At 48.1% G+C, this 26,917-nt stretch overlaps 2 protein-coding genes across 4 annotated transcripts in view; one reads left to right on the plus strand and one right to left on the minus strand.

Annotated features, from left to right (window-relative positions):
- The window catches only part of Betacop (coatomer subunit beta), a 33,708-nt gene extending 11,988 nt beyond the window's left edge, over positions 1-21,720 (plus strand). For all 3 annotated transcript variants that reach the window (XM_077674286.1, XM_077674287.1, XM_077674288.1), the window contains exons 6-14: positions 1,407-1,608; positions 4,453-4,580; positions 8,026-8,253; positions 9,631-9,720; positions 10,369-10,726; positions 12,725-12,870; positions 13,765-13,854; positions 15,268-15,420; positions 20,214-21,720. In XM_077674286.1, the coding sequence (XP_077530412.1) occupies positions 1,407-1,608; positions 4,453-4,580; positions 8,026-8,253; positions 9,631-9,720; positions 10,369-10,726; positions 12,725-12,870; positions 13,765-13,854; positions 15,268-15,420; positions 20,214-20,282 (1,464 nt within the window). In that variant the 3' untranslated portion in view covers positions 20,283-21,720. The remainder of the gene's footprint in view (positions 1-1,406; positions 1,609-4,452; positions 4,581-8,025; positions 8,254-9,630; positions 9,721-10,368; positions 10,727-12,724; positions 12,871-13,764; positions 13,855-15,267; positions 15,421-20,213) is intronic.
- Positions 21,721-21,844: 124 nt separating this feature from the next.
- On the minus strand, positions 21,845-26,708 carry LOC144142638 (putative methyltransferase-like protein 25). The gene is made up of 2 exons (XM_077674289.1): positions 26,345-26,708; positions 21,845-24,023 (listed from the first exon to the last, which is right to left on the minus strand). The coding sequence occupies exons 1-2, from the start codon at positions 26,575-26,577 to the stop codon at positions 22,907-22,909; spliced, it is 1,350 nt and encodes a 449-aa protein (XP_077530415.1). The 5' UTR covers positions 26,578-26,708; the 3' UTR covers positions 21,845-22,906.
- Between the last annotated feature and the right edge of the window lie 209 nt (positions 26,709-26,917).

Consider the following 26,917-nt stretch of genomic DNA (forward strand, 5'->3'; position numbering starts at 1 on the left):
GCGAAGGCGGGAAATTTGAAAAGCGTTGAACAAGCCTCTATTTAATTCATCAGGGGAGGAGTGAGACAGGGCGGCGAAGATTTTGACTGGTTGTAAGAGTGAGCGGATAACGGCGCCACAGCCCATTTTGGTAAATCACTGCTCTGCACTTCCGACAGCTTTCACATTGATTGGGGCTGTTTTAATTTTTTTGTTTTCACCTCCTTGGTTGGTTGGTTGCCCATGGAGTGGAGGGAGGGGATTCCTAAACTTTGCGTGCAGCAGCACTTGATTGCACAGTTTATGCACCTCTGTGCACACAAGATAGGTGTTTTGTGTGGGTAAATGACATGACAGGCAAGTAAAGTTTACGCCACCTAGCAAACTCTGTATAGGCTTACTTGTCCCTGAAGTGGAAGTGAGGGATTCCTAAACTTTGCATGTGCAGAACCTGGTTGTGTAAGTTTCTGTGCGTACGGTGCACTATTTCAAAATAGGGTACAGTGTGTGGGTAATTCATATGGCAGGCGAGTAAAGCACAAGTTTGTTACCGTGCAAACTCAGTGCGAGGTATACTCTTACTTTATGTGACCTTGCAGATCCTAGCTGGTGCTTTGCTCAGTCAATTCATAACACAGCCTTTGCATGCCATATGGATCCTTTGGGAGTAATGCATTAATGTAAAAGACAGCCATGACTACTCCTATCTGGTTAATACCGCTTTGAACTTCATGATGGGCTGAAGAATGCCTAGAACAGTACAGAAGAAAAATCCCAGGATACCAAGAAATAATCCAAAACCTTATGGGTGAATGTCGCACAATGCAGCATCAACTTGCGCCTTCTCAGCCACTTTACTTGTTTCAAAATATTAATCCTTTTATTATCTTTATATCCCTACCTCACAGTGCGATGTCGTAGAGATGCGGTGGCTGAGGCATTGGTGTAAACCTGGAAACAGTGGGGGCATTTAGAGACCCGGTGTGTACTTGACAGCTGTCAAAATAACAGCGGCTTCATAACCTTAGGTATAGCGCTTGTGAACGCCTGCATTTTTATTAATGTTGTTTACAAATAGCACTGTAAAGTTCTGAGAGGTTGCCCGTACCTCAGATATTCCCCATCCACCTCTTGGGGTGAATTATCCACCTCAATAAATACCCCAACATTGCGTACCACCAACCCCTAAAACTGTTTTTGTTCTTGGCATGGGCGATAGGCGCAAAGCATCTTCTGACAAGAACTGATCAGAATAACAGAGTAGCTGCTTATACGGGGCTAGAAGTAAAAGTAGACCACTAACCAGATAGAGGGATATGACCAGAAAATTCGGGTACGACGACTGAACTGGGTTCAGCCTCAGGCTTTGCAAGAGAGACTGGCTGGAGGAAGAAGCTGGTGGTGATGACTTAATATTGCTGTTGCAGGTGCGGCAGGCATTGGGAGATATCCCGCTGGTGGAGTCGGAGCTGCGCAAAGCGGCGCCAGATGCAAACGCAACCCAGGATGGCTCGACCCAGCCCGCAGCCCCTCAGACCACGGGGGCCCCTTCGCAGCGGCTGGTGACTGCCGACGGCACCTACGCCACACAGAGCGCCTTCAGCAGCGCTCCGGCCGCCAGCACGCAAGGTATGCGCGTGCACATGCTTTTTTGTCTTCCTTATGTGGCTAGGGCTCTATGTATGTTTTGTGTCTGTGTCCAAAAACTCCAAGGATCCATGTCTCTTTAAGGCACGAGGCTGTGAGTTTGCTATTAGCATGTGGCCAGCAGCCTAGAGCAGAAAACATGATCCGGAGCTCGAGATTTTATGTTATCACTTTGATATGTCTCTTAGATTAGTCATCAATTGGTGCATTTTGCAAGATCAAAACTTAGACCTCAAGTTTGTACGTTTCACCTTTTGGATGTGCATTATAAGTAGATTGGTTGTCAATAGGTTCCATTTTCAAGATCAGAAGAAACAAATTACTTTGGCTAGTTGCAGTGCTCTTGGCACTGCCACTTGTATTGGGGCAACATTACTGGATTATGCTGATCGGGTGACTCCCATCCAAACAATTAGGCAAGTTAGGTCCGTAAATCTTTTACTAACCTTCCTTAATGGTAGTCGCGAGGTCACGGACTATGCTACTCCGGGAAAATCATTGCAATTAAAATTTAAGAGGAATAAATGCAGTTGTTTCAGGACATATCAAATTTAAGCATTTTGAACTGTTGCTTGTTTTTTATGGACTTTTCATGTATTAAACTGCCAATTATTTCACTCCAATAGCCTTTAATTAATGTACCCGAATTCATCTGAATTATGCCACAAAGTATTAGCAGCGGCCTAACGTAGTCAAATTTGTTCCACGTGCTTGAACAAAGGAATAAGAACACGAACACCTTGGACAACAGAGAAAAAAGTACATCAGACAAGGCCCCACTTCCAACTAAATGCTATTTTCGAAGTTGTTAGTCTCTAAATGCAGGTTTTCTGTTTTTTTTTTTTTTTTTTTTTTTTCAAAAACACCTCGTTTGGAAGTGGCATCTTGTCTGTTGTACTTGGTTCTTCATTTATTTGAGTACCCGTGTGTTCGCTCTTCAGCAGCTTTCTTCTCCCCCCTCTGACGAATCCTGAAGTCATTGTCTTAGGAGAAAAAAATACTCAATAGTCCAAAGTATTTATTGTTTTAATTTTTTTTACTTTTAGCTTTTTTTCAATGCAAGCAGTGTCAGTTGGGCTTTTTTTTGTTTGCTTGACCTTCAGCAATAACACAGAAGATAAAGTATCCATTTGATTCATTTTTGTGTGATTCGAGAACTTAGCAGTGTGTAAAACAATGAAAAAGAGAGCACGAGTGGACGTGATAGTACGCTAGCCTTAACTTTTTTGCATCACTTGAACAAGCCCTTGTTATTATAGGAAACATTGGGCTCAGCCATATTTTTGACTGCTTTTTACAATTCTGGTGAAGGCTTTTGTTAGTGAAGTGCTAATTTTTTTGTTTTTAAAAGGGTTATCTGTAAAATTCTAGTGTGTCAAGGGAATTAATCTGTAAAATTCTAGTGTGTCATGGAACCTTAATTAACTCTTTCCTTACCGCCAGGAAAAGACCCGTTTTCATAAGGTGCAGGAAAATTTTTTTATTGTTATATAAAATTTTTTTCATGTATATTGTAATATACCAAAATGTAGACAAATAAATGTGCTTTTTAATGATATAAGTATAAAATGTGTGTGTGCAACACAATAGCAGAAAAAAATCCCAAACAACAAAATTTTTGCAACTACCGCAAAAAGTTTTTGGAAAAGTGAGCGGGGGGGGGGGCACAAATAAGTCAGTAAAAAAATTTCAAGATATACGTTTTGTGGCACGTTTATATAGCTAACTATCCTAAAAGTTTCAACAGTACACGTAAAAAATTGTTAGCACAGCAAAAAAAAAGTTAGCACTCGTCGCGCCATGCCCAGATCGACCCCCGGTCTCCGTCTTGGACAAAACTTCACGCGTTCTGCAGCGGGAGGCATCGAATCGCGCCCATAGGACGTAGAGACCCTGCGGATAGAGATAATAACAGTGACAACATGCTCGGTCCCCTCGCAGGTGCTCAAAAACGTGATAAATCTCGAAAAAAACTCACCGTCGAGCTGACGAAGATGTTCCATGTTGATTGAGGGCTTCATCGCTGTCGGTGCTAAACTCTGATGATAGGGAATCTTCTTCAGGGCCACTGCTACCACTTTCATCAGGAAAATCGACTGTAGCAACGCTAGAATCGTGAGAAACACGACGACTCCTTTGAGACCCGGCGCCCGACGACAACGCCATGGCTGCCGCTATCGCTAGGCGCTCACTTATCTTCCCAGCAAGGTAAAAAATCACCGGGTCTCCAGAAACCAAAACCGAAACTGGCACGGGTTGTGTGCTTCCTGAGCTTCATTTCAGATGGCGCCTCACGTCCATGGAGCGCGTTGGGGCGCGAGAATTTCAACTTGAATCCATCGATCAAATTGATCGAAATTGAATAGGCGCGGTAAGGAAAGAGTTAAAAAAAGCCTAAGCATTTGTAACAAATGGTGTCTAACAGCATCACTTGATACAATTTGTGTTTGTGATACCAAGTGGCTAGTAATAATTAAGCTATGCAAACTGAAAAACTACCAGCAGAACTCACAGCAGTTCAAAAATATTTGGTGCCCCCATTTCCGTTTTTTTTTTTGGGGGGGGGGGGGGGGGGGGGGGCACTGTAAAGACAACATAAAGCAAGATGTTATTTATGCCTCAAAGTAAGATATTTGACCTGAACAGACAGCAGAAGTGTGTGTCTGGCTAATCGTCGTTGACCTTAACCAGTTTCATCTTCGGGCAATTATATTGTATTGTTCTCTAATGTAATATAACTGGAGTGTGAGAAACCGCCGCCGTGTAGCATAAACTGGCAGGGCGAACTTTTCAAAAAGCCCAAGTTTTGTTGCCCACATTTTGCAGCAACCCGTCCGCCGCTGCGCGGCTACCTGCTGGACGGAGACTTCTTTGTCGGAGCAGCCATGGCCTCGGATCTGACCAAGCTGGCCGTGCGATACATGACTCTCGTCAAGGAGCCGCGCAAGCAGAACGTGAGTTTTCAACGAGAACCTGGAAAAGGTGTCGATATTACCCCTCTTGTAAGGTGTAAACATTATGCACATTGCAGGGTGTAATTTGCCCTCCTTGTGGGGTGTAAAATGTGCACCCCAGTTGAGGGGCCACTGAGTATAGCTGTGTTGGTCCTGCTCATATCGCAATGCACATACAGGGTGTTGCAACGATAACTGGAACATTTTAAAAATTTTTCCTGAGCGATCCGCCGCTCTGTTCGCGCTCAAACTTCGCACAAAGGTCGCATTTTGTGGTCTATTTTGTTTGACACCGGGAACAACGACGGTACTTACCTGCTTATTCTGAACATGAATAAAAACGATTTTCGCCTATGGGAAAATGGCGGCTGATTTGGACGTTTGAGCAAGCGCAAGTTGATCTTGGAACGACGGCGCCACCTGGGATATGCAGGGCGAAACCCATGTTTCGGATTCACGGTAGGAAGGCGCCAAATGGTGTAGCAGACGATCAGAAAATCTTTTTGGTCCCCAGTTCACGATGATCACAAATACGTGCGTAACAGCTGCTGCCAATCATAATAAAATATTCCCACGGTTCATCGTTGCCAATAAACGTTGGGTTTGTTTCCTCACCTACTGTTACATCGCATGAAAAATGTGTAGTGTGTCAATATTAATTTTTCAGTTACGCCAGTTTTTCTTTAAAGTTTGCTGCGTTAAGAATTCGAGAGAGGACATTGGGGGGCGAACAAGTTCACATGCTTTCGCTACGCAGCATTTGGTGGCCCTAACAAGGACCTTTTTTCCGGCAATTCAGGCCGTCGTCCGAGTAAAAAAAACAATGTTCTCATTTCAACGGTTCACGTAGTCGTCAAAGTAAACAAGAAGAGAAAAAACGAAGTGCTCGAGTCCTCATTTCTCGAAGTGACCGCCGTCAGCGTCGATGCACTTTTGCAGCCTGTGAACGTAGGCGTCAAAGACTGCTGCCCTCATCTCGTCGTCGATGGCGGTGAAGGCGTCCTGGATGCGTCTTGCGAGGGTCGAGACATTTGCCACTGGGCCGCTGCGGTACACTAGGGATTTAACGTAACCCCACACAAAAAAGTCGCAGGGTGTGAGGTCGGGAGAGCGCGCAGGCCAGGGCATCGACGCTGAACCTCGCCCCATCCAGCGGTCGGGAAAGTTGGCGTCAAGCCAGCGGCGGACTTTTGCGGCGAAGTGGGCGGGCGCTCCATCTTGCTGCAGGACGCAGACTTCTTTGTGCATGTGGTATTGCACCAGTTCGGGCAAAAAGTCTTCTTTGAGGAGGTTCAAGTACGAATCGGCTGTGACAGTGCCGTCGAAAAAAAACGGCCCTATCACGCCCTCCCGCCAGATTCCGCACCAGACGGTGACGCCGGGGGAATTTACTGCTCGTGTGGTCACAAAATTGGGATTTGTTTTCGCCCAAAAACGCGTACATTGGCGGTTCACACGCCCGTCCAAATGAAAAGCTGCCTCGTCGCTAAATACGAGGAACGACAGGTGGCCAGGGTCTGTCGCGATTCGATTGAGCTCGAGGCGGCAAAAGCTCAACCGACGCTCCTTGTCTTCGTCCGTCAGTCTCTGGTGGACTTGTAGCTTGTAAGGCCTGAAGCCTTTTGTCTTCAAGGCACGACTGACTGTTGACGCCGACGTCCCGAACATTAGCCCAGCAGGCCTGCATGATAAGCGCGGGTTGGCTTCAAACGCTCCGACAATGGCCTCGGCAAGAACCGAATGCCGGCACCCTTTTTCTTTCCGCACTTTACGGTGCAAGTATCCGTTAGCTTCAAGTGCGGCCCTCCACCGAAGCAGAGAGGGGTAGCTCGGGGGTCGCTTGCCGAATTTTTTCTTGAAGAGGGTGCGTACTCGGTGGTACGCTTTCGTCGTTGCCAAGAAACATACTGCAGCTGCCTTTTCTTCGCCAGAAAAAACTCGCATCTCACCGCTTCACGATGACAGACAGACAGGCACACACAAACAGGCACACAAAACTTCACAAATAAAACGAGAACGAACAAACAAGGACAACGCAAGAATCGTGAGGCGGATTTCACAGGACCGGATAATCTGGTAATGCTAGCAGACGATCAGAAAATGTAACAGTAGGTGAGGAAACAAACCCAACGTTTATTGGCAACGATGAACCGTGGGAATATTTTATTATGATTGGCAGCAGCTGTTACGCACGTATTTGTGATCATCGTGAACTGGGGACCACAAAGATTTTCTGATCGTCTGCTACACCATTTGGCGCCTTCCTACCGTGAATCCGAAACATGGGTTTCGCCCTGCATATCCCAGGTGGCGCCGTCGTTCCAAGATCAACTTGCGCTTGCTCAAACGTCCAAATCAGCCGCCATTTTCCCATAGGCGAAAATCGTTTTTATTCATTTTCGGAATAAGCAGGTAAGTACCGTCGTTGTTCCCGGTGTCAAACAAAATAGACCACAAAATGCGACCTTTGTGCGAAGTTTGAGCGCGAACAGAGCGGCGGATCGCTCAGGAAAAATTTTTAAAGTGTTCCAGTTATCGTTGCAACACCCTGTATATGTGTGGAATCGGAACAAGGCTACAGTGGGTTCCACTCACTGGCAAGAAGCTCTGAAGTGGGTGAGCAACACAGTGGGATGTATCGACTCCAGTCGTTTACGATATGCTGTAAAACCTCATAAAAGCCATTGTTTGTGGTTGAGTAGTCGTCAAACCCTCAAGCTAGCTTTTGCAACTTTGTTTTAAGCGGTAAATACTGCAGTCGCGTATGTACAGTAAACTTCAATGTGAAAAGATTCTCTTCTGCAAATACCCGGTTTATTTCAAGCTTTCCTGGCCCCTAAAAGCAGTTCAAAGTGTCCCCACTTAAAAGTGGGGGTCCTGTACTAATGACTTTGTTTTAATGGGAGTTTGCTGTAGTGTCCTGGTCTCCTTGACAGCAGGTACAGCGGCTGAGTGATGGTTTAGAGTACAATTCCACAGCTGTCATGACAAGCGCTCCAACTATTTCTCTGCACAGCATCCCACCTATGGATGATGCTGACAGGCCCAGCCTGTCACTGCAGTGGAAGGGTGTACAAGCCCTGAGCAGTGGAAACGTTGCTCACTCTCGAATGGAGTTGCACCAGAGTGGGTGTACCATTTGGCATTTTTTCTGGGAGGAGCGATTCGATTGTCCCAGTGTTTTGCGTACACAAGGGAGAGGCCAACTCAAAGGCGGAGTGCACTGGTGTAGCTACCTTAGCCACCTACAGTGTTCATGAGTGGGGCAGAGGACAACGTAGTATTCAAATGGCTTTCAAAGAGGGGACGAGTGTGTTAGTATGCTGGTACTGGATATGATGCTGGGTATGTATGCTGGTACTGGGTACGTATGCTGGTACTGAGTATGGTACTTGGTACTGAGTATTCACGTGAATTGTGCTGTGCGGTCGACCACTGTTTGCAGTCCCTGGTGGCGGAGTGCATGCTGCTGATGACATCGGTGCTGCACCTGGGCCGCTCGGGGCTCCCCTCGAAGGCGATCAACGACGACGACGCTGACCGCATCGGCCAGTGCCTGCGCATGCTCTCGGACCGCTCGCCCACCCTGCGCACCGTCTTTGGCCAGGAGTGCCGGCAGGCCCTGTCGGCTATGCTCGCCGCCAAGGCCGAAGAAGAGGCCGAGACGCAGAAGGTGAGCGAGGGACAGGGAGGAGCACCTGGGTACTCCTAGGTACTGGGTGCTGACTACTTAGATACTTCTAGGTACTTATAGGTAGCAGGAGTACTTGGGGAGTGGTGCATACACTCTGCGATTGTTGCAGCCTCAGTTAAGGGGGACTCACCTGATCATTGTCCCTGAAGGAAGGAAGGACATGACAGCTGCATCTTACCGGTATTCACCTACGGGGCAGAAAACTTGTAGGCTCACTAAGAGGGTGCAGCTTAAATTGAGGACGACTCAGCGAGCAATGGAACAGAAGATGGTAGGCATAACATTAAGGGACAAGAAGAGAGCGGAGTGGGTGAGGGAACAAACTCGTTTTAAGGACATACTAGTGGCAATTAAGAAGAAGAAAGGGGCGTGGGCAGGGCATGTAATGCGAAGGCAAGATAACCGTTGGTCACTAAGGGTAACAGAGTGGATCCTTAGAGAAGGCAAGCATGGCAGGGGGAAGTAGAAAGTTAGATGGGCAGATGAGATCAAGAAGTTTGCGGGGATAAATTGGTGGTAGCTAGCACAGGACCAGGATAGTTGGAGATCCACGGGAGAGGCCTTTGCCCTGCAGTGGGCGTAGATAGGCTGCTGCTGATGATGATGACCTGATCGCATTCCTATGGGACTTGGTAATTAATGACCCATGGGTTTAAAAAGCATCGTGTAAAGATACAAATAGTTTTGCAGATACACAAAAGTGTTCCTAAAGGCCCAGTTTGCTTCTTTTACAAATATATCATTTCTTTGCTGAAATAAAAATTAAACAAGAAATGCATTTTGGTTTATCTAGCTTTCACTAGATGGCGGTAGCTCTCTCTCTAGCAAGTGAGTTTTTTGTCTTTATTTCATAGCAAGTGAGTTTTTTGTCTTTATTTCAGTACAGAAGTCACATATTTCCAGAATGAGTAAACTAGGCAATTTGGTGCATTTTTATGGATCTACAAAAATTTTGTTACTGGTGCATGATGGTTTTTCAGCCCGTGGGTTATTAAGTTGTAACGGGTGAGTAGTAAGCATGCCACAAGACACGTAAATCATTTTTTATGCTTTTCTAAGGAGCCGTGAAGTGAGGTCCCTGTTGTTAACACTAACTAGGGCTTTGGGTGATGGCATTTAGACCAATCTGTGTGAGTGAAACAAAGCTGCCGAATTGGCTTCAACCTTTGCTCGAGCAGAATCTAATTACATTAGTTTCGCCTACATTGGGGGAAGGGGGGGGAAATAGGTCATGTGCATCACTTATGCATTGACAGCCATGGCACTCGGCTTGCTGTTGGCATGGTAAAATGTGTGACATGTTGTTTTCCTTTCTGTGACCCTTCCCCCCCACCCCTGTCACTTGCACTGTTGCAGGCTAAGCAAGCCAAGGGCATCACTGTTCACGCGGACGACCCCATCTGCTTCGGCCAGCTGGCTCCCAAGGGAAGCCTTGCTGGTACTGAGGTGTGTGAACAGTCCTCAACTGTGGAGTGGTACTTAAGTTAAGTCTTCTTGGCCTCAGGGCAACCAGTGACCCTTAGTGTGCTGGAGATACCTAACAGGCTTGCCCTTTTCTGTCATTTCGTTTGACAGTTTCCTGAGTGCGTGCGTGTGTGCTGTTGTATCTGAGCACATTTGCTCTCTTTCATAACCTGCATATGCTAATACCGCCTGCGTATTCTGACTGCCGGATTCAGGTGTCGTGTTTGTCACTCACTTCTGTCTCGTATAGTAAATGCAATGGCAACGTCGGTGCCTAGTTCGGAAGTGTGCTACACCGTTGGTGTGATCTTGATTCTGTGGTGACAGAGCCTGGCACCAGTGGGTGGCACCCAGACTGTTTATGCTTTTTATAATGAAGCGGCAAGGGGAAAAAAAAAAAGCAGGTAGCTTTTGCATTACTGTTATAACAGCTGAACTGGTGAACTTTCACTGCCTGAGTTTCCGTATATTGGAGGGAAAGGTCAGGGGCTTCTCCTCTTTGCATTTTGAGCCTGCGTTGCGCTTTCACGACTGTTATTCACACTCGCGCACATCTTGAGAACTTGTTTGATCTGAAAACATAACCTTTAACTGTTTTGAAACGCGACATTTTCTTCTCCCCTTGGCCAGAACATGTTTGAGGTGAGCCTGCACGCGGCGGTGGCGAGCGGGGGCCGGGGCGGAGCGGGCGAGGACCTGGCCTCGGCCTCCAAGCTGTCCAAGGTGACGCAGCTGACGGGCTTCTCGGACCCGGTGTACGCGGAGGCCTACGTGCACGTCAACCAGTACGACATTGCCCTGGACGTGCTGGTGGTGAACCAGACGGCGGACACCCTGCAGAGCTGCACCCTGGAGCTGGCCACCCTGGGAGACCTGCGCCTCGTCGAGAAGCCCACCCCCGTCGTGCTGGCCCCGCACGACTTCTGCAACATCCGGGCCACCGTCAAGGTGGCCTCCACCGAGAACGGCATCATCTTCGGGAACATCGGTAATCAGGAGGGAGGGGCTGCCTGGTTACTCCGCAAAGTTTTGACGGAGAGCTGCTCTGGAAGTCAGTAGGGCAGTTCGGTTCCTGGTCCCAACAGTTTGGAAGTTAGTTGGGGTCATTGGGGGGGGGCATTGCCTCTCCAGCAAAGCAATCTGTGAGAGACGGCAGAGGGAGCCTGAATCCCACTTGCCCACCGTGGTGGCTCAGTGGCTGAGGCGTTGTGCCGCGGATCCCGAGGATGCGGACTCGACTTCCAATCGCGGTGGCTGCTTTTCAGATAAAGAAGAGCGAAAACTCCCCCGTGTGTTTGAGATTTCGGCGCACGTTTTAAAGGCCGACCTCCATGCAGCGAAGTTTCTCGGCGAACTTGGCGCGGCAGACGCGGCGGTTTGACGCGCCGCTCAGTTTTCGTCCACCCCAACCTCTATGCAATGTGATGCCGCAAACGCCGCCGATAGAAGACAGGATAGGAAGTACAAGGCTGTGATTTGCTGTGGCCTCAAAATGCAGTTTGCCACTTCCGGTCGCGTTCACCGCTTCCAGTCGCGTTCGCCGCCGCGCGTTCGACATCTAGATCGCGTAGATTGCCGGCAAACAGCCGTATTTTCGACGCCGGCGGCGGAGCGGCCGCCGCCGAGCGACGTTCGCCGCCTTTTCGCCTACATTTTGCTGCATGGAGGTCGGCCTTAAGACCTTCAGGTGGTCAATATTTATCTGGCGCCCTCCACTACAGTGCGTCCTATAGCGAAGGCATGGCTTCAGTCACGGAGCAAGAATTAAATAGGAGGTGAAACGTGAAACAAGGCTTCCTAGCGCGGCCAGATAATGTCACAAGCGCTCGTCATAGGTTAAGCTAGTGGCATCTTCCACGGGTGAAGAAACTACGCGGCCGCCGCTTTCACCATTGCACTGCACTGCCACTGGATAAATTGCGGCTGCTATCATTTCGCTCTTCAGGGGCTGCTACCCTCTCCTTCGCTGTCGCAGCTACGAAGCTTTGCAATGCGCCTTGGTTTTCATTGTGACATTATCTGGTCGGTCGCCCGCGCTTGCGACAATGGGCTGTTTCCTCTCCTATATATTCTTGCTCCATGGCTTCAGTGCATGAAAAAGAAAACACGGGCAATGAAGACGAGAACAAGTGTTTGTCCTCGTTTTCTTTGTCTATGTACCTTTTTCGTCCACCGAAGCCTCAATTAAAGAAAGCAAGGAGCATTTGGCTCCTGCTTACAGTTTGAGGGGCATTTGGGGGTCAGTAATGGAGCCTTGCCACTCCAGCTCCTGATAGGAATGTTCTCTACTAAAGCAGTCCTGAAACACATCATAATTGCAGCTTCGAAAACAGTGGAAATCCTACCCGTGCATGCTGTAATCTTTTTTTTTTTTTTTTTGTAGCCCAGAGGCGAAATAGTGTGGTAATGGGGAACGGCAACTCTCGTGTCCCACTTTTTGATGTGCATGAAAACTAAAGCCACCTCTGCCTCGGCATGGGCTGCAGGCATTCCACCACACTCGTGAATGGTAGGGTAACTACAGCTAGACTTTAGGGTGGTCGTAAAATTCTGTGAAACATTGGCCACCTAGCGTCGTACACTGAAACCAATGTCTTGTAGCGTGGATTTTGTTCTGCTTGGCATCGTGTCCTTTTTATTTTGTTTTGGAGGTTGGGGTGAGTCATGTGGTCTCTGTTTGTGCAACTGGCTTTAACGCATTGAAGTGAGTCGTGGTGCACCAGAAAGCTGAATTGCTGTGGCTTACAGCAGTCTTTTGCTGGCAACATGTCTACGTCGATGCTGTCAGTTTTCGTCCAAAACTCTGTGCTGTTGTGTGCCCTTTTCCTCTAAGCCAGGCTTCTTATATTGTCTTGTTCGAACATGTCTTGTTCGGTGTTTGTCAAACAGTTTCGCAAAGAAGCCTGAACGCCCGAGACAAGTGTCGCATTTCAAGTTTGACCGCAAGTCAATGGGTAACCGTTCTTACGTGTGTTGCCTTGTGCAGTGTACGATGTGAGTGGGGCGTCGAGCGATCGCAACGTGGTTGTCCTCAACGACATCCACATCGACATCATGGACTACATCGTACCTGCCGCCTGCACGGACGCCGAGTTCCGCCAAATGTGGGCCGAGTTTGAGTGGGAGAACAAGGTGAGGCAGCAGCGCTGAACTGTAAGACATCCGTGGGACATCTATGGGACATCCTTAGGACAGAAAGTTTGTGGTTTGCGTGGAAGCAGTGTTGCACCTGAGGCACAAGCTGGCTGATGTGAAGTGTAGTGTAGGCGCTGAACAATGTGAGGCAGCAATGCTGAACTATAAGACATTTGTGGGACATCTGTGGGACGTTTGTCAGATGTAGCATCGGTTTGCATGTGAGAGCCGTGTTGCGCCAGAAGGTGGCACGAGCTGACTCTGATGTGAAGGGGAGCGCAAGCACTGAACAAGGTGAGCCAGCAGTGCTGAACTGTAGGATGTGTGGGACATTCATGGGACATTGTGGAATGCAACGAGCTGACTCTGATGTGGAGAGAAGTGTAGATGGCAAACTCCTGGAATGAGCCCATTTGCTGAATGGAAGGTGTGCTTAAGTCAAAGTGCAGGAATGACTCTTCTGTGATGGCAGTCCCTGCAAATACTGCATCGATATTTCGAAACGGCAATTATGTAACGGAGGCGTAGCACAGGGAACCTGTTTGACTTGCTTTTTCACAATTTTAGGAATGTGGCAGAGGTAAGTGGCGCAGCAAACCTCAGTTGGACAGTTGTCAGTCTGAAATCTGCGGTGCCAGCTGAAATCTCACTGTTGCTTTTGTCATGTCATATTTTGTGACACCTGTGACAAAATATGACACAAAACCTGACACGTCATATTTTGTGCGCATGGTAACACAGTGGCTATCCTCAGTTTTTAGTCAGTGTTTTGTTACTAATGCTAGTCAGTGCTGCCAAGGTCTGCTCAGTCTTGCATCTGTGTGCAGTGCTCTTGCAACGTTCTGGTACTGCAGCAATGCTCTTACCGCAACTGGCACTGTCCTCCTACAGGTGTCGGTGAACACGACGTTGTGCGACCTGCCTGCCTACCTCCAGCACTTGATCCGCTCGACAAACATGAAGTGCCTGACACCAGAGAAGGTGGGTGCTGTCACTGTGCTTTCCTTTTAAGTGCGGAGCACTTTAGGGGCTTGCCTTGTTGTCGTACCTCGCTCGCTGGACCCAAGTAGAGCCCCGCGGCGTACCGTCGTAACAGAGTCCTGTCGTAGCAGTGTCCCACAGAGGTTTGGAAAACTAAGGGTTTATATAATAATAACCGTTCGAAACTTGTGAAACCGCTGCCGCTTGTCGTACATCTCCCTGTTGTTTAGTGCAAAGAAAACTGCAGGTACATTTGAGGCAAAATATAAGTAATTAACTGGGAGCGTTCGCGTTCATTTAATTAGGAACACTCGTTGGGTTGGTTTTTACGATAGTAAGCAAAAAAAAGTGGCAGTGCAACGGCGGCCCGTGCGGGAGGAAAAGCGAGCACAAAAAACAGAACTCCCACTGGCGCAGTTTCAAGCAGAGGGTGCGTGAGCACTGCAGAGGCGGGAAATTTGAATTGCATTGGACAAAGCTCTAGTCCATTAATCAAGAGAAGAGTAAGACAGGGAGGGAAAGAGCGTGATGGGTGGTAGCAATGAGCGGACAACGGCGCTACAGCCCATTACGGCGAATCGCTGCTCTGCACTTCCGACAGCTTTCACATTGAGTGGAACGGCTTTAATTTTTTGTGGTACTCAGTGCAAATAAGCCTTCTGACCATTGTCGTACTCTTTTTTAGCTGCATAATAAAAGAACCAGATTTGTTTCCAGTTGAAAAGGTGGTTACAAAAGCTGGAGTACACTTTGCTTGGCTGTGAAAAGCTGTCTTTCCACTTCTGTGCCCCAGCAACTGCAATTGTAGCAAAGCTTCACTTGAACTAACCTATCTTGAATAGCCTGCCTGAAGATTCAGGTGAAGAAATGATTCTTTTTGGTCGCCTGGAGTTTATTTGATAGAAGCTGTATTGTATATCTAGTGTCTTTGCCTCAGTTACACTCGGTGCAGCCCTTACTGCACTGAAATTTCACCTTGTTGATATTTATTCTGAGCGTGCAGTGGGTACCACCATATTAACTGGTTGCTCTGTAAAATGACTCATAAATCGGTTAGGGGCGTTTAAAAAATAGCTTCGTAGCAGACAAAGCAGCATTGGAAACTATTTTTTCGTATTTGCATGGCTATGTGTTTAAGATAGAGAACAAGGTGTGAAGTACTAGAAAAAGCAGCGATAAGAAGCACGCGGGAAGTGCACGCTTTGATAACAGCTCAAGAAGCTGATAAGAAGCACAGGATGGCGTCTCTATTCTGTCTACACTGTTATCACATCAAAATGAGCTAGAAACAAACTTGCACAACTTTCTGTCACCTTCTTGAAGTGCGTCGTCAGGTGCGCTTCACTTTAACGAGCCGCGTAAAACGCGTATGCCGCAGGGATTGTGCTATGCCTTGTGCTGTTTCACATGCAGGCGCTGTCTGGCGAGTGCGGGTTCATGGCGGCCAACCTGTACGCACGGTCCATCTTTGGCGAGGACGCCCTGGCCAACGTGAGCATCGAGAAGAACCCCAACACTCCCGACGCGCCCGTCGTGGGACACATCCGCATACGTGCAAAGAGCCAGGTACGTACTTATCCGAAACTGGCTAATCTGGAACTTTTTTACCTGAAAATTTTTTTATCTGAAACTTCCTTACCCAGAACTTGCTTATCTAATACAGTGTAGACCATTTATAACGTAACCGCTTATAGTGCGGGACCGGATATAACGCGGGTTTTTGCGACCACCGGTTTGCCTCCCATAGAACTCAATGCATAAGCATACCGCTTAATTAAGATACGGTTGGCCGAAGCACAATACCGTTTATAGTGCGGTTTTTCGGCGGGTCTGTGATCGACCGGCGCAGCTGAGGCATCGTTTTAGGGTAGCAAAAGAAAAAAGAAAGGATGAAATCGGCCATCTGACGCAGCGTGCACCCCTTGCCCTCCTCTAACGTAGACACCCAAAGAAAAAAAAAATAGGCACCCTTTAGTTCGCGCGTACCTGATAACCACAACTGACCTTGCTTGATACACCTCGGAAGATAGCGACAGACTCCCCACCGCGCGCGGCAAGTTGATTTTATTAGCCGTGAACCGCATGGCCCGTTTTCGCGCACGAATCGTGCACATCGGCGTTGCGCGTCAGTTTTTTTTTTTTTTTTTTTTTCGTGCTCGTATCGACGATTCCGCGCTCGCGGTGGCTTCTTCGCGTGGCAGTGGGAGGAGCCTGACGACTGCACCAATGTGGAGACGCGTACCTAATGGCGGGAGATTCGAAGCGCTCCGAGCCGGCAAGCCGCGCCAGAGATGTTTAGGCTTACCACCGCGTTATTTTTTGATGGGCGCTTTCACAAGCAGCGTGGATGGCAGTTTATATTCCACTTTTCGCCCACATTATTAGCTCTTTTCTTGCATGAGCATCTTCTCTTGCGCCCCGTGAGGCATTTCAGTGAGCGGTTAGAAGCGGTCGCTGGAACTTACTGGAACTGCCTGCACCGCTTCACGGCCAGTGCCGACGCCATGTTGGCGCCTCTTACCGCGCCGCCCACACCACGCCAGTTGTATCCGCGCTGGCGTGCACTGCACGTTTTCACGATACCAAATCTACCACGCGGTTCACGCTTTAGAACGTTGTTGCAGATAAGCCACCGCTCTTTCCCTTTCCGAACATTCGGGCCGCGCGAAGCCGAAGATTTCCTACACCAGTACGTTGCGCTGATAAGCAGCCGCCTTCAGCATCGTAAACACAAGGTGGGGCAAAAAAAAAAAAAAAAAAATCCCGCTGGCGTTCTTATCACGTCTTGCGGCATCTGTTCATAGACGCTAAAAACGCAGCCATGGTCTTTCGAAACAAGCACAACGGAAGTTAAAGCCGCGCTCGCCGCTTGTGAGACTGCGCTTTTGCCCTGCAGCAGCGGCTGATGTTAAAAATAATACGAAATATAGACCGTGCCTTCGTTTTTAAGTGCTGTGCGTTTGAGTGATGATAAATATAGGTTGACTTGAGAGATAGGTGGTGATGGGGTTGAATTCGCGCGTGGTTTGGTTATAGTGCAGTACCGCTTATAATGCGGATTTTTGCGGCTCCCGCGACATACGTTATAAGCGGTCTACACTGTACTTCCTTACCCGAAACTGTATCTGAAACTTTCCTGTTCAGAACTTTCTCGTCTGGAACTTTCTTATCTGGAACATGCTTACCTGGAACTTCCTTACCCGAGACTTCCTTATTTGGAACTTCCTTATCCAGAGCTTGCTTATCTAGAACTTTCTTTATCTTTATCTGAACCTTCCTTATTCGGAATTGGCTTATCTGGAACTTCCTTACGCGAAACTTTATCTTGAACTTCCTTATCTAGAACTTTCTTTATCTTTATCTGAACCTTCCTTATTCGGAATTGGCTTATCTGGAACTTCCTTACGCGAAACTTTATCTTGAACTTCCTTATCCAGAACATGCTTATCTGGAACTTCCTTACCCAAAACTTTATCTGAAGCTTCCTTATTCAGAATTTCCTTACGCGAAACTTTTTTATCTTGAGCTTCCTTACCCGAAACTTCCTTATCCAGAACATGCTTATCTGGAACTTCCTTGCCCGAAACATTATCTGACGCTTCCTTATTCGGACCGTGCTTATCTGGAACTTCCTTACTTAAAACTTCCTTGACTGGAACTCTTTTACCTGAAACTTCCTCACTCGAAACTTGCTTATCTGAAACCTACTTATCTGGAACTTCCTTATCCAGAACTTGCCTACCCGGAACTTGCTTATCCAAAACCCAATTACTCGCTTCCATTATTTTAAACCGTGGATTAATTGCCTTCCTCTCCAGTCGCAGAGTTGCTTTTTGTGCTTTATTCTTCTTCCCTATCCATGCCCACCTCATTTCTTCACGGCCCGTTCTTGTTCATAGATTTTTGCGCATCTAAGACAGAACTCGCGTGAGGGCCGTCGACTGAACTTAGTAGACAATTCAGGATTGGCTGGCTGTTCGACTTTGGTAACACAGGGAACGTGTTGTAGCACCACAGGAGTGAAACGGCCAGACTCTGCTGTGAAAGCAATTTGTGAAAAAGACATTTCGTTTTGAGCTTTTATTGCGGCAGGCTCAGCGACCGAACAGATTTTCTGAATTCCCCTTTACTGTATTTGCTCGCGTAATGATCACACTTTTTTTTTCCAAAAATATGATGCAAATTTAGCTCATTACGCGAGGTAAATTTTTCGCGAAAACAGTTTCGGCGCAGAAAACGCAAGTTGCAGGTCAAAATGTTTACGATTAGTCTCATTAACATACTAAAAACAACAAAAAATGATAATAAAAATTCCACTGACCACCGAACGACCACCAAGAGACACAAAATGCAGTGTTTTCATTGCACAATGCACTGGAATTACAAAACGCGCCGGAACAAGGTTGCTGCAGATGAGAACAGGTCGACCAATAAGTGGCTGCTGCTGTCACAGTGTGGGACGTCAAGACACGGCTGCCAACGCAGCAAGCCGAGCGCGTATTTTTTATACAGTGTAGACCACTTATAACGTATGCCGCGGGAGCCGCAAAAATCCGCACTATAAGCGGTACCGCACTATAACCAAAACGTGATCGAATTCAACCAAATCGCCACCTACCTCTCAAGTCATCCTAAATTTTTTATCACCCAAACGCACAGCGCCTAAAAACGAAGGGGTCTTTATTTCGTATTATTTTTAACATCAGCCGCTGCTGCCGGGTCTCACACATTGCAAAAGCGCGGTCTTACAAACGGCGTGTGTGGCTTTAACTTCCGTTGTGTTTGTTTTGGAAGACCATGGCTGCGTTTCTTGCGTCTATGAAGATGCCGCAGGACATGATAAGAAAGGCCAGTGGGATTTTTTTTTTTTACCCCACCTTGTGTTCACGATGCCGAAGGCGGCTGCTTATCAGCGCAACAAACTGGTGGTGGAAATCTTCGCGCGGCTCGCTTGTTCGGGAAGAGCGGTGGCTTATCTGCACAACGTTCTAAAGCGTGAACCGCATGGAGCGATTTCTCGCGAAAACGTGCAGCGCACGCCGCAGGCGCGGCGACGCCGGCGCAGATACAACTCGCGTAACGTGTGCGGCGCGGTAAGAGGCGGCAACATGGCGTCGGCACTGGCCGTGAAGCGGTGCCGGCAGCTCCAGCGACCACATCAAACCGCTCGCTGGAATGCCGCACGAGGCGCAAGCGAAGATGCTCATGCAAGAAAAGGGCTGATAATGTGACTGCAAAGTGGAATATAAACTGCCATCCATGCTGCATGTGAAAGCGCCCATCAAAAAATACCGCAGTGGTAAGCCTAAACTAAAGTCCCTTCATCTGATCGAGGGACTTTAGCCTAAACACCTCTGGCGCGGCTAGCCGGCTCGGAGCGCTTCGAATCTCCCGCCATTAGGTGCGCGTCTTTCCATTGGTGCAAGTCGTCAGGCTCCTCCCACTGCCACGCGAAGAAGCCACCGCGAGTGCGGAATCGTAGACGCGAGCATGAAAAAAACGCACGCGCAACGCCGATGTGCACAATTCGTGTGCGAAAACAGGCCATGCGGTTCACGATTAATAGAAACAACTTGCCACGCGCGGACGGGGAGCCGGTCGCTATCTTCCGAGGTGCATCAAGCAAGGATAGCGGTGGTTATCACGTACGCGCGAACTAAAGGGTGCCTATTTTTTGCTTCTGTGTCGAAGTTAGAGGAGAGCAAGGGGTGTGTGCTGCGTCAGGTGGCCGATTTCATCATTTCTTTTTTTCTTTTGCTACCCTAAAACGATGCCCCAGCTGCGCCGGTCGATGAGCAGACCCGCCGAAAAACCGCACTATAAACGGTATTGTGCTTCGGCCAACCGCATCTTAAGCGGTATGCTTATGCATTGAGTTCTATGGGAGGCAAACCGGTGGTCACAAAAACCCGCGCTATATCCGGTCCCGCACTATAAGCGGTTACGTTATAAATGGTCTACACTGTATATAGATAGTCTTGCGAGTACATTATGTGCATTTGGTGAGAGTTTCTTCCGCACCAATAATGAACACGTTTGCCGATATCGCTAATATCATCAAGTCTGCTGCAATAACGCAGCCACGTCCGCTTTGAAAGAGGAGGAAACTACTAAGGTAAGCACGAACATTGTCACCTAGACTTGGCACACGTACGACATATGGCTGCGGCAAGTTCAGGGTGCGATCATTGCGCGGGAAATAAAAAAAGTTGTATTTGACGAGGAACTTCCGGGGTGCGGTCATTACGCGAGTGCGATCATTATGCGAGTAAATACAGTAATTGTGTCCAACACCGAGTGGCTTCTGATTCACTGTGCTGCCATGCCTAGCTGCTTCTCACCGCCACCTTTCCTTGCAGGGCATGGCACTTAGCCTGGGTGACAAGATCAACACAACGCAGAAGTTGTCGCCCAAGATCGGTGCCTGACCCAGCCGGAGCTCATCAGCTCTGCCTTCCCTGGCTGCCAGCACGCATGGCATTAACTGCATCGGGAGCCTCCCGCTACAAGAAGACCCACTCCCAACCAGCCCAGAACTCTGCTTCTTCCTCCCTGGGTCGATCCCAGGGCACATTTATGCCGTCTCCGGGGTCGTTCGGAATGTCAACCTGGATGAAACTGAGTTACATAGTTGGGAGTGGCTGCTGCCTTTAGGGGGAATGTAATTTTACACACATTCTACCTCTTGTCCCAGTGGGCAAGGCTTCTTTTTGTCTCTTTTTTTTCTTCTGGGATTTCAGATGCCATTAAAGTGCTTTAGTGCACAGGCTGAAATCTTCCATTCTCAGCGGTACTCTTTGTCTTTGACTAACTAAATGAACGACTTGCCAAGTACCTGTCTCCACTTGTACAGTCTTGGTTGAAATTTTCTAGGCCACGGCAGAACTTTCCATGCCATCAACGAACTGGAAGACAAAAACTTAATGTGCTAGTGTGTGGCTGAATTGTTTTATGGCGGTGAGAAAAAAACGGTTCTTCCGCCACTTTTCAGGCTCATGTTATGCTAGGTAGGTTTGTACCTTAAATTGTTTGTGGTGTACGAATTTTTAACATGGCCTAGAAACTTTTTACTATGACTGTACGTCCTTTTTTCTGTGCATAAATTAACGCAACCAAAAACAAACATTGCCAACTGTTCTGACTGAAGTGTTGCTGTTATCTGGAACAATAATTTAAGCGGGTTATTTTTTGTTTCGTCTGGATGGGAGAAGAACATTTAACGTTTGCTTTTCATAACAGACTTTTACCTCGCCTTAGTAACCAAGACCACTTGGACACACACTCAAGTGCTGATTGATTAAAAAAATAATAATAAAATACCATAACACGTTCGGATGAAAACTCGCACGGAACATCTGCCCGCACTAAATTTAGTGTTACACTTGTTCATTTATAAATTTGGGTTCTATTTCGATCTTTGGTCGGTTGGGACAAAATGGGGGAGGCGGAAGTATTGCCAAACCTGGTTTAGTTCGATGAACTAAAGTAGCAACAGAAAATAGCCACGCTTGCTGCATCGTGCCTGATATTAACTGAATGAATAGAGCCTCTTCTGGCTTTGGTTACTGCTCCACACACAGCAAACATTACTTCATAGCTGCAAGAAATTTGTCAGTTAACCATACCTACTTTGTGACCCCTGGTTAATGCCTAAGCTTTGGCAATAGTAGGACCCAGCAGAACAGATTTGGATGTCTAGAAAAAAAATACAATTCATTTCCTGTTCCAGAGCCCCATGCCAAATTATAAACGTAACTGATGCTGAAACGAAGCAGCAAGAAGCACTTTGCCACGTTTATCTTATGGTGGTCTGCATGCCTTTTACTGAATTAGTCAAAAGCAAATAAATTGATATAAGAAATTTGAGTTACGCAATTTATTGATGTACTCAACTCTTTATTCAGGGTTCATTCCAACATACACGGAGAAGTTGCGGTAATCGTTTTGTTAAGAATCTTCAAATAAAATCTGTACAAGAGGATGTGAATTTTTTCTATACCAATTTCGGATAGTTTTTCAAACATGCTAAACAGGAGTGCGCATTGGTACTTCTATGTTTATGTTTATTTTCGTAACTTTCATTATTTACCCCACCATTCTCACTGCTGTAAAATGAACATGCATTACATTCAAGCGCAAATAACTCATTCGGCAAGCTTATAAGCCCTGCCAATTGGTGATTGCTTTTGCCGGCCTCCACCAAACGCACAGCGGGGCATATGACATCATAGGTTCTGTTGCGGGAAATGAGCTAGTGGGTCGCATGGCCATTCCCTTTTTTCCTCATTATACAGCTTATTTGAGCGAAGTGTGCGTTAAAAGTGGTGTCAGTATGATTCTAACGAGGCAATCTTTTGAATGAACTGAACTTGTTTTGTCTGCATGGCCCCTTTAAGTTTGTACCACTGCTATTTGTTACTATAGCCGACATGTCGTCTCGGAACATGCAAACCCAGTAGTATTTGACATAGGCCAATGAGTTTTGTGCCTCTATTGTCATCTTACTTTGCTAAGTGAATGCTAAGGAGACGTTTTACGAAATGCGGTTTTGGGATTTGCCAAGTCTGGCTTCGTAAGAAGTTCGGTTCAACCTGTAGCCTACCACTATGACTCATGCTAGCAACTAAGGCAGTACCTTGACAATCCAGTTTGTACATTTTAATGACTAGTTCGATGCTGCTATTACTGATACGTAATACGTGCTTTCAAGGATTGCAAGCAGTTACACATGTAGATAGTTGCAGTTTATATATCTCACATAAAAATGCCATTGGTTGCCAGTGAGACTAAGCTAGATAGGTGCAACCATCCTACGAAGGCTTTCCAGGCCAAAAACCACACACGTCTTCACAAGAACAGGATTTGTGGCTGAGTATTCGGCTGAAACCTCCCATATCAAGAGGCACCCCCATCTTGCAGTTGGTATAAATAGGTTGAATCGACACTAATTAAATATCTTGTAGTTCAAAACTGACTGCAAATACTAGTGCACACCAAATATTTGTTTGGGCTGTTCCCCCTCACTGTCCACGTCAAGGTAAGCACAAAGTCTTCAGGCTGGGACTTCCCGCACCACTTCTTCGCTGGGCTTCATGAGCGCAACCAGAGCATGGCAGCGCGGTGACAGCATGGGGTTGAAGATCCGGACTAAATGCGCCTCCGCCACCGCTGCCCGCTGCTCGAGCAAAAACACCAGTCTGTCCAGAAGCAGCAGTCCTTCCACACACCCCGCCCACGCGATGCGAAGCTGGTGGAACGCCAAGAGCTGACGCCGCGGCTCACCCGCATACTCGCCCGCAAGTGCTTCTGCCTCGACCTCGATTTCTCCACCACCGACATCACGGCCCATCTTCCGCAGTGCTCGACACGCGTAGTCCGTGAACGACGCCGCGGCAGTCACGCGGCCCACGCGGCATCCGGAAGCCCGTTCCTCCGGCGTCAACATCAGCTGAAGCAGTGCCCGCCAGAACAACGTCTCTCTCGTCTCTCGACGCCGGTCTGCGCACTGGGCTGCCAGCATCCGCGCGTTCCGGCCCGGGTCCTTCGAACCCCGCTCTCTCAGTGCCGCCGACATCGGAAAGCTTCCGGCCGGCGACGGTTCCAGCAGGTGGTAGCAGCATCCGACGAGGCAGAGACCACGGACTCTGGGCGCACCCCGGACTGCGATCTTCAACGCGCTCGGCCCAAGCTCGCCGCACGTGTGCAACCCGCACACGACACCGTCGTCAGCGCCCAGCGCCGCGTCCACGTCAAAGCGGTCGTCGACGACTGTTGCGAGCGCCTCAAGCGCGTGGTCCGTGCCGGCCGCCAGCTTGTCACCGCGCGAGCGGGCGCTGTGGCAGCGAGCCTCCGAGCTGTCTACGGCAAGGACGCGGAACGCGTGCGGCGGGGCGCAGAGTCGTGCGGCCAGGTAACCCTTGCCGCTTCCGAGGTCGATCAAGTTGCGGATGCCCAAGCGGTGCGCCAAAGATGCCACCATCCGCGCCATGGCGTCCACTTCATGCCCCTTCTTGGCCGTCATGCCCCAGCCGTTCTTTCGGCCACCGCTGTTGTCATCCTCGTCGGTGGAGTTGAGAAGGTCGCCGGCGCTGCTGAGCGCGCCGAGGGACGACAGGCTGTGACGCTCCAACTCGCTGGTGAGCGAGTGCAGTGCAGGTACCCGGCCGGCCCTGCAACGGACAGATTTGGCACACTTTCAAAACACTTGCCTCTGAATATATTTTTTCCCACTCTTAGTAAGATTTGAGACTATATCAGCATCAGGTTCATCGAGTAGCAACTGCCCTGGGAGGGTGAGAGTGGTCGCTTTGGTAACGCTGACCATGCGTCATTTTCTCCATGCATTGCCAAAGCAGGTACATGGAACTAGAATGGGATTTGGAGATAGTTCGGTGTACTGGTGATTTGACACAATTTCCCTTCCTGCGTAATTGTGTTGTGCTTCAGTCCGGTATTATTTTCTTCTGCGTCCTTGTCCATTACAGCCATGATGTACTCTAAACAGACCGCACACGTAAAAGGACTAGAAAGGACATGTTACTCTTCTGAAGTGCATCATATGTTTTAATTTACGATAACTCCATTTCCACCCAAGGCACGTGCATTTCAAAGAGGCATCCGAAGTTGAGGCTCCACAGTCGAGATCATTGCTGATGTCGCAATGCTGAATAGTCTGGGAAAACTAAAGATAGGTCTTCAAACACTGCGCCAAACCAACCCTGCACTTCGTTTTTTTGGGTGCTTCTTTTTTTTTTTTTTAATTTAAATCTTGGCCGCCATTTTCAAATTAAAATGTGCCGGTACAGTAAGCACTTGTTATAGCAAAAAATTTGAATCCCCGCACTATTCATACTTTTCCATGGTCAGAACTGCAGTGCAGATGAAGAGCATATCTTATCACCGCCCTCGGCGAAATACCGCAATATGATGCTTTGTCGTAACCAGGGTTTACCGTGATTTCACATTTATTCCAGTTGCGAGCGCCTTTAACGCAACAAGCGTAAAAACATCAAAAATGGAACGTCCCAAGAGAAAATATTGTGCTGGTTTCTGCTAGCTGTTCTTAGTTGGACTGATTTATGGCCAAATGGTCGCACTTGGGACCAGCAATATATTTTATATACTGCTGGTCCCAGTAGTATGTAAAAGTATATATATTGTGGTCCCAGCAGTGTATATATATGTATACATATATATATATAGAGCGAATCAGAATGGGAAATGAGGGGCTCGTTGAAAATAACGCAGAAATAAGAGTTGGCAGTCAAGAAAACCTCGGAAAGCAAAGGGGGAGGACGTGGTAGGTCATTGAAACAGATAAAGAATTTGGAAAGAAAGAAAGTGGAGAAAAAATGCCCGCCAGGTGGGATCCGAACCCACGACCTCCAGAATACCGGTCTGGTGGGATAACCACTACGCTACCGGCGGGGCGATTTTCCCCTCCACTGTCTGGGGTATTTATGTTTAGGTATTTTTCTTTCCTGTGCTTGGGCTGGTAGCCAGCGCCACTCGGACTACTCGGGGTGAAGGGGACCTTCTTTTTAACCCCCGGGCCGTGACTCGAGTGTCTACGACATGTCGAGAGTGGTCGACCAGCGTTGAACCCTCTGAAGCTTCCTATGGCACCAAGACTGCCAGAACAGAGGCCCTCGCTATGCATGTAGCGAATCAGAATAGGAAATGAGGGGCTGTTGAAAATAACGCAGAAATAAGAGTTGGCAGTCAAGAAAACCTCGGACGGAAAGCAAAGGGGAGGATTTGGTAGGTCATTGAAACAGATAAAGAATTTGGAAAGAAATAAAGTGGAGAAAAAAGAAACAAAAATATATATATATATATACATAGTGTGTGCGGTAAACCAGTATGTTTTACCGCGCACTACATGGGTGTTTATCATAAATGTGCCGAGTCTCAACTACACTATTTACCCGATTATTCCTGGCTAGGGGCAGCATCGAAGGGATAAGGTGCAAGCGATCTTTAGAAACGCTCGACGAAACTAGCACAATTGTGTCGTTATTCATGAATGAAAGAGCAAGTCAACCGAAGGAATCACGTGGACTTCCAGAATAACCTGGAGTCGTGAAAAAAAAAAAAAAAGGGCCATCTCCACTAACGTGAAACCTGGGGAAGGGCGAAGCTTGGCGCCTCCTCGTTTTTGCCCACGGAGATGAAACAGTTTGGGGAAGAGGGGGGGAAGGGGGGGGTACGCTGTAGAAGTTTCGTGCCTTTGAAACATGAAGCGTTCTTGCGCAAGGCGTTGGAAAACGAGTGTCCCGGGTGTGTTCTTTTAGTACGCGTTTTAGTTCGTGGAGATGAAACGTTCTTGCGCGAGGCGTTGGAAAACCAGTGCCCCAGTGTTTTGGTACCGTAACTACATGAACGGACGACGAAAGGAGACGCCGACATCCCGAGCTCCTGAGCATGCAGGCACAGATAGCATACGCACAAAACACTCAGGCACACGTTCCCTACAAGCGCTCTTCCTTACCTTACACAATCGAGCTGCGCGAACTGCTCGGTGCCGACGCAAGCGAGCTCTTCGTCCGTCAAGCTGAGCAGATCCTTGCGAATGTCGGCGTCCACAAGGCGCTCCCAGTGTCCTTGCGTGTAGAAGTCTACCATGTGGGCATTGATGAAAGACTTGTGTCGCTCGACGAAGTCGGCTAGCGTGATCAGCGCACGCTGCAGCTGGGAAAGCCGGTCATGCCCTGAGCTCGACATCGTGGAGCCAAACGTGGCCTGTTTATTTTCGACTTCTAAAATCAGCCGGTGCTGCGCTTGGCCGACGAAAATTTTATCGGATACAAAAACATAGCGGTCCTGCACCACTTTACAGTACGCCGCCTCGGCAGCGCAGCCAGCGCAGCGTCGCAGCGTCTTGCGTCTCGAATCAGCGCTCTAGTATGCGAAAAAGAATACTGATGCCAGTTCACACCAAAACCAAACGACAGTAATTGCGCACTGATAATCCGCAATGACGCTAGCGGCGCTAGTGCTGCCCACGTCAGTGTTTTGTTGTGTAGCGTTGCGACAGCGCAGTGGCAGCATTACGTTTAGAAGC

Source organism: Haemaphysalis longicornis, unplaced genomic scaffold (genome assembly GCF_048455015.1).
Source record: "Haemaphysalis longicornis isolate Haplotype H1 unplaced genomic scaffold, Haemaphysalis longicornis Haplotype H1 scaffold_6, whole genome shotgun sequence".
In the NCBI taxonomy this organism is placed as follows: Eukaryota; Metazoa; Arthropoda; class Arachnida; order Ixodida; family Ixodidae; genus Haemaphysalis; species Haemaphysalis longicornis.

Bases quoted from the DNA above. Each gene is read 5' to 3' on its own strand.
- LOC144142638 (XM_077674289.1), bottom strand. From the start codon at position 26,577: ATGTCGAGCTCAGGGCATGACCGGCTTTCCCAGCTGCAGCGTGCGCTG. The intron at 24,024-26,344 runs GTAAGGAAGAGC...TGTCCGTTGCAG, and splicing joins GCGCAGCTCGATTGTGTAAG to GGCCGGCCGGGTACCTGCAC.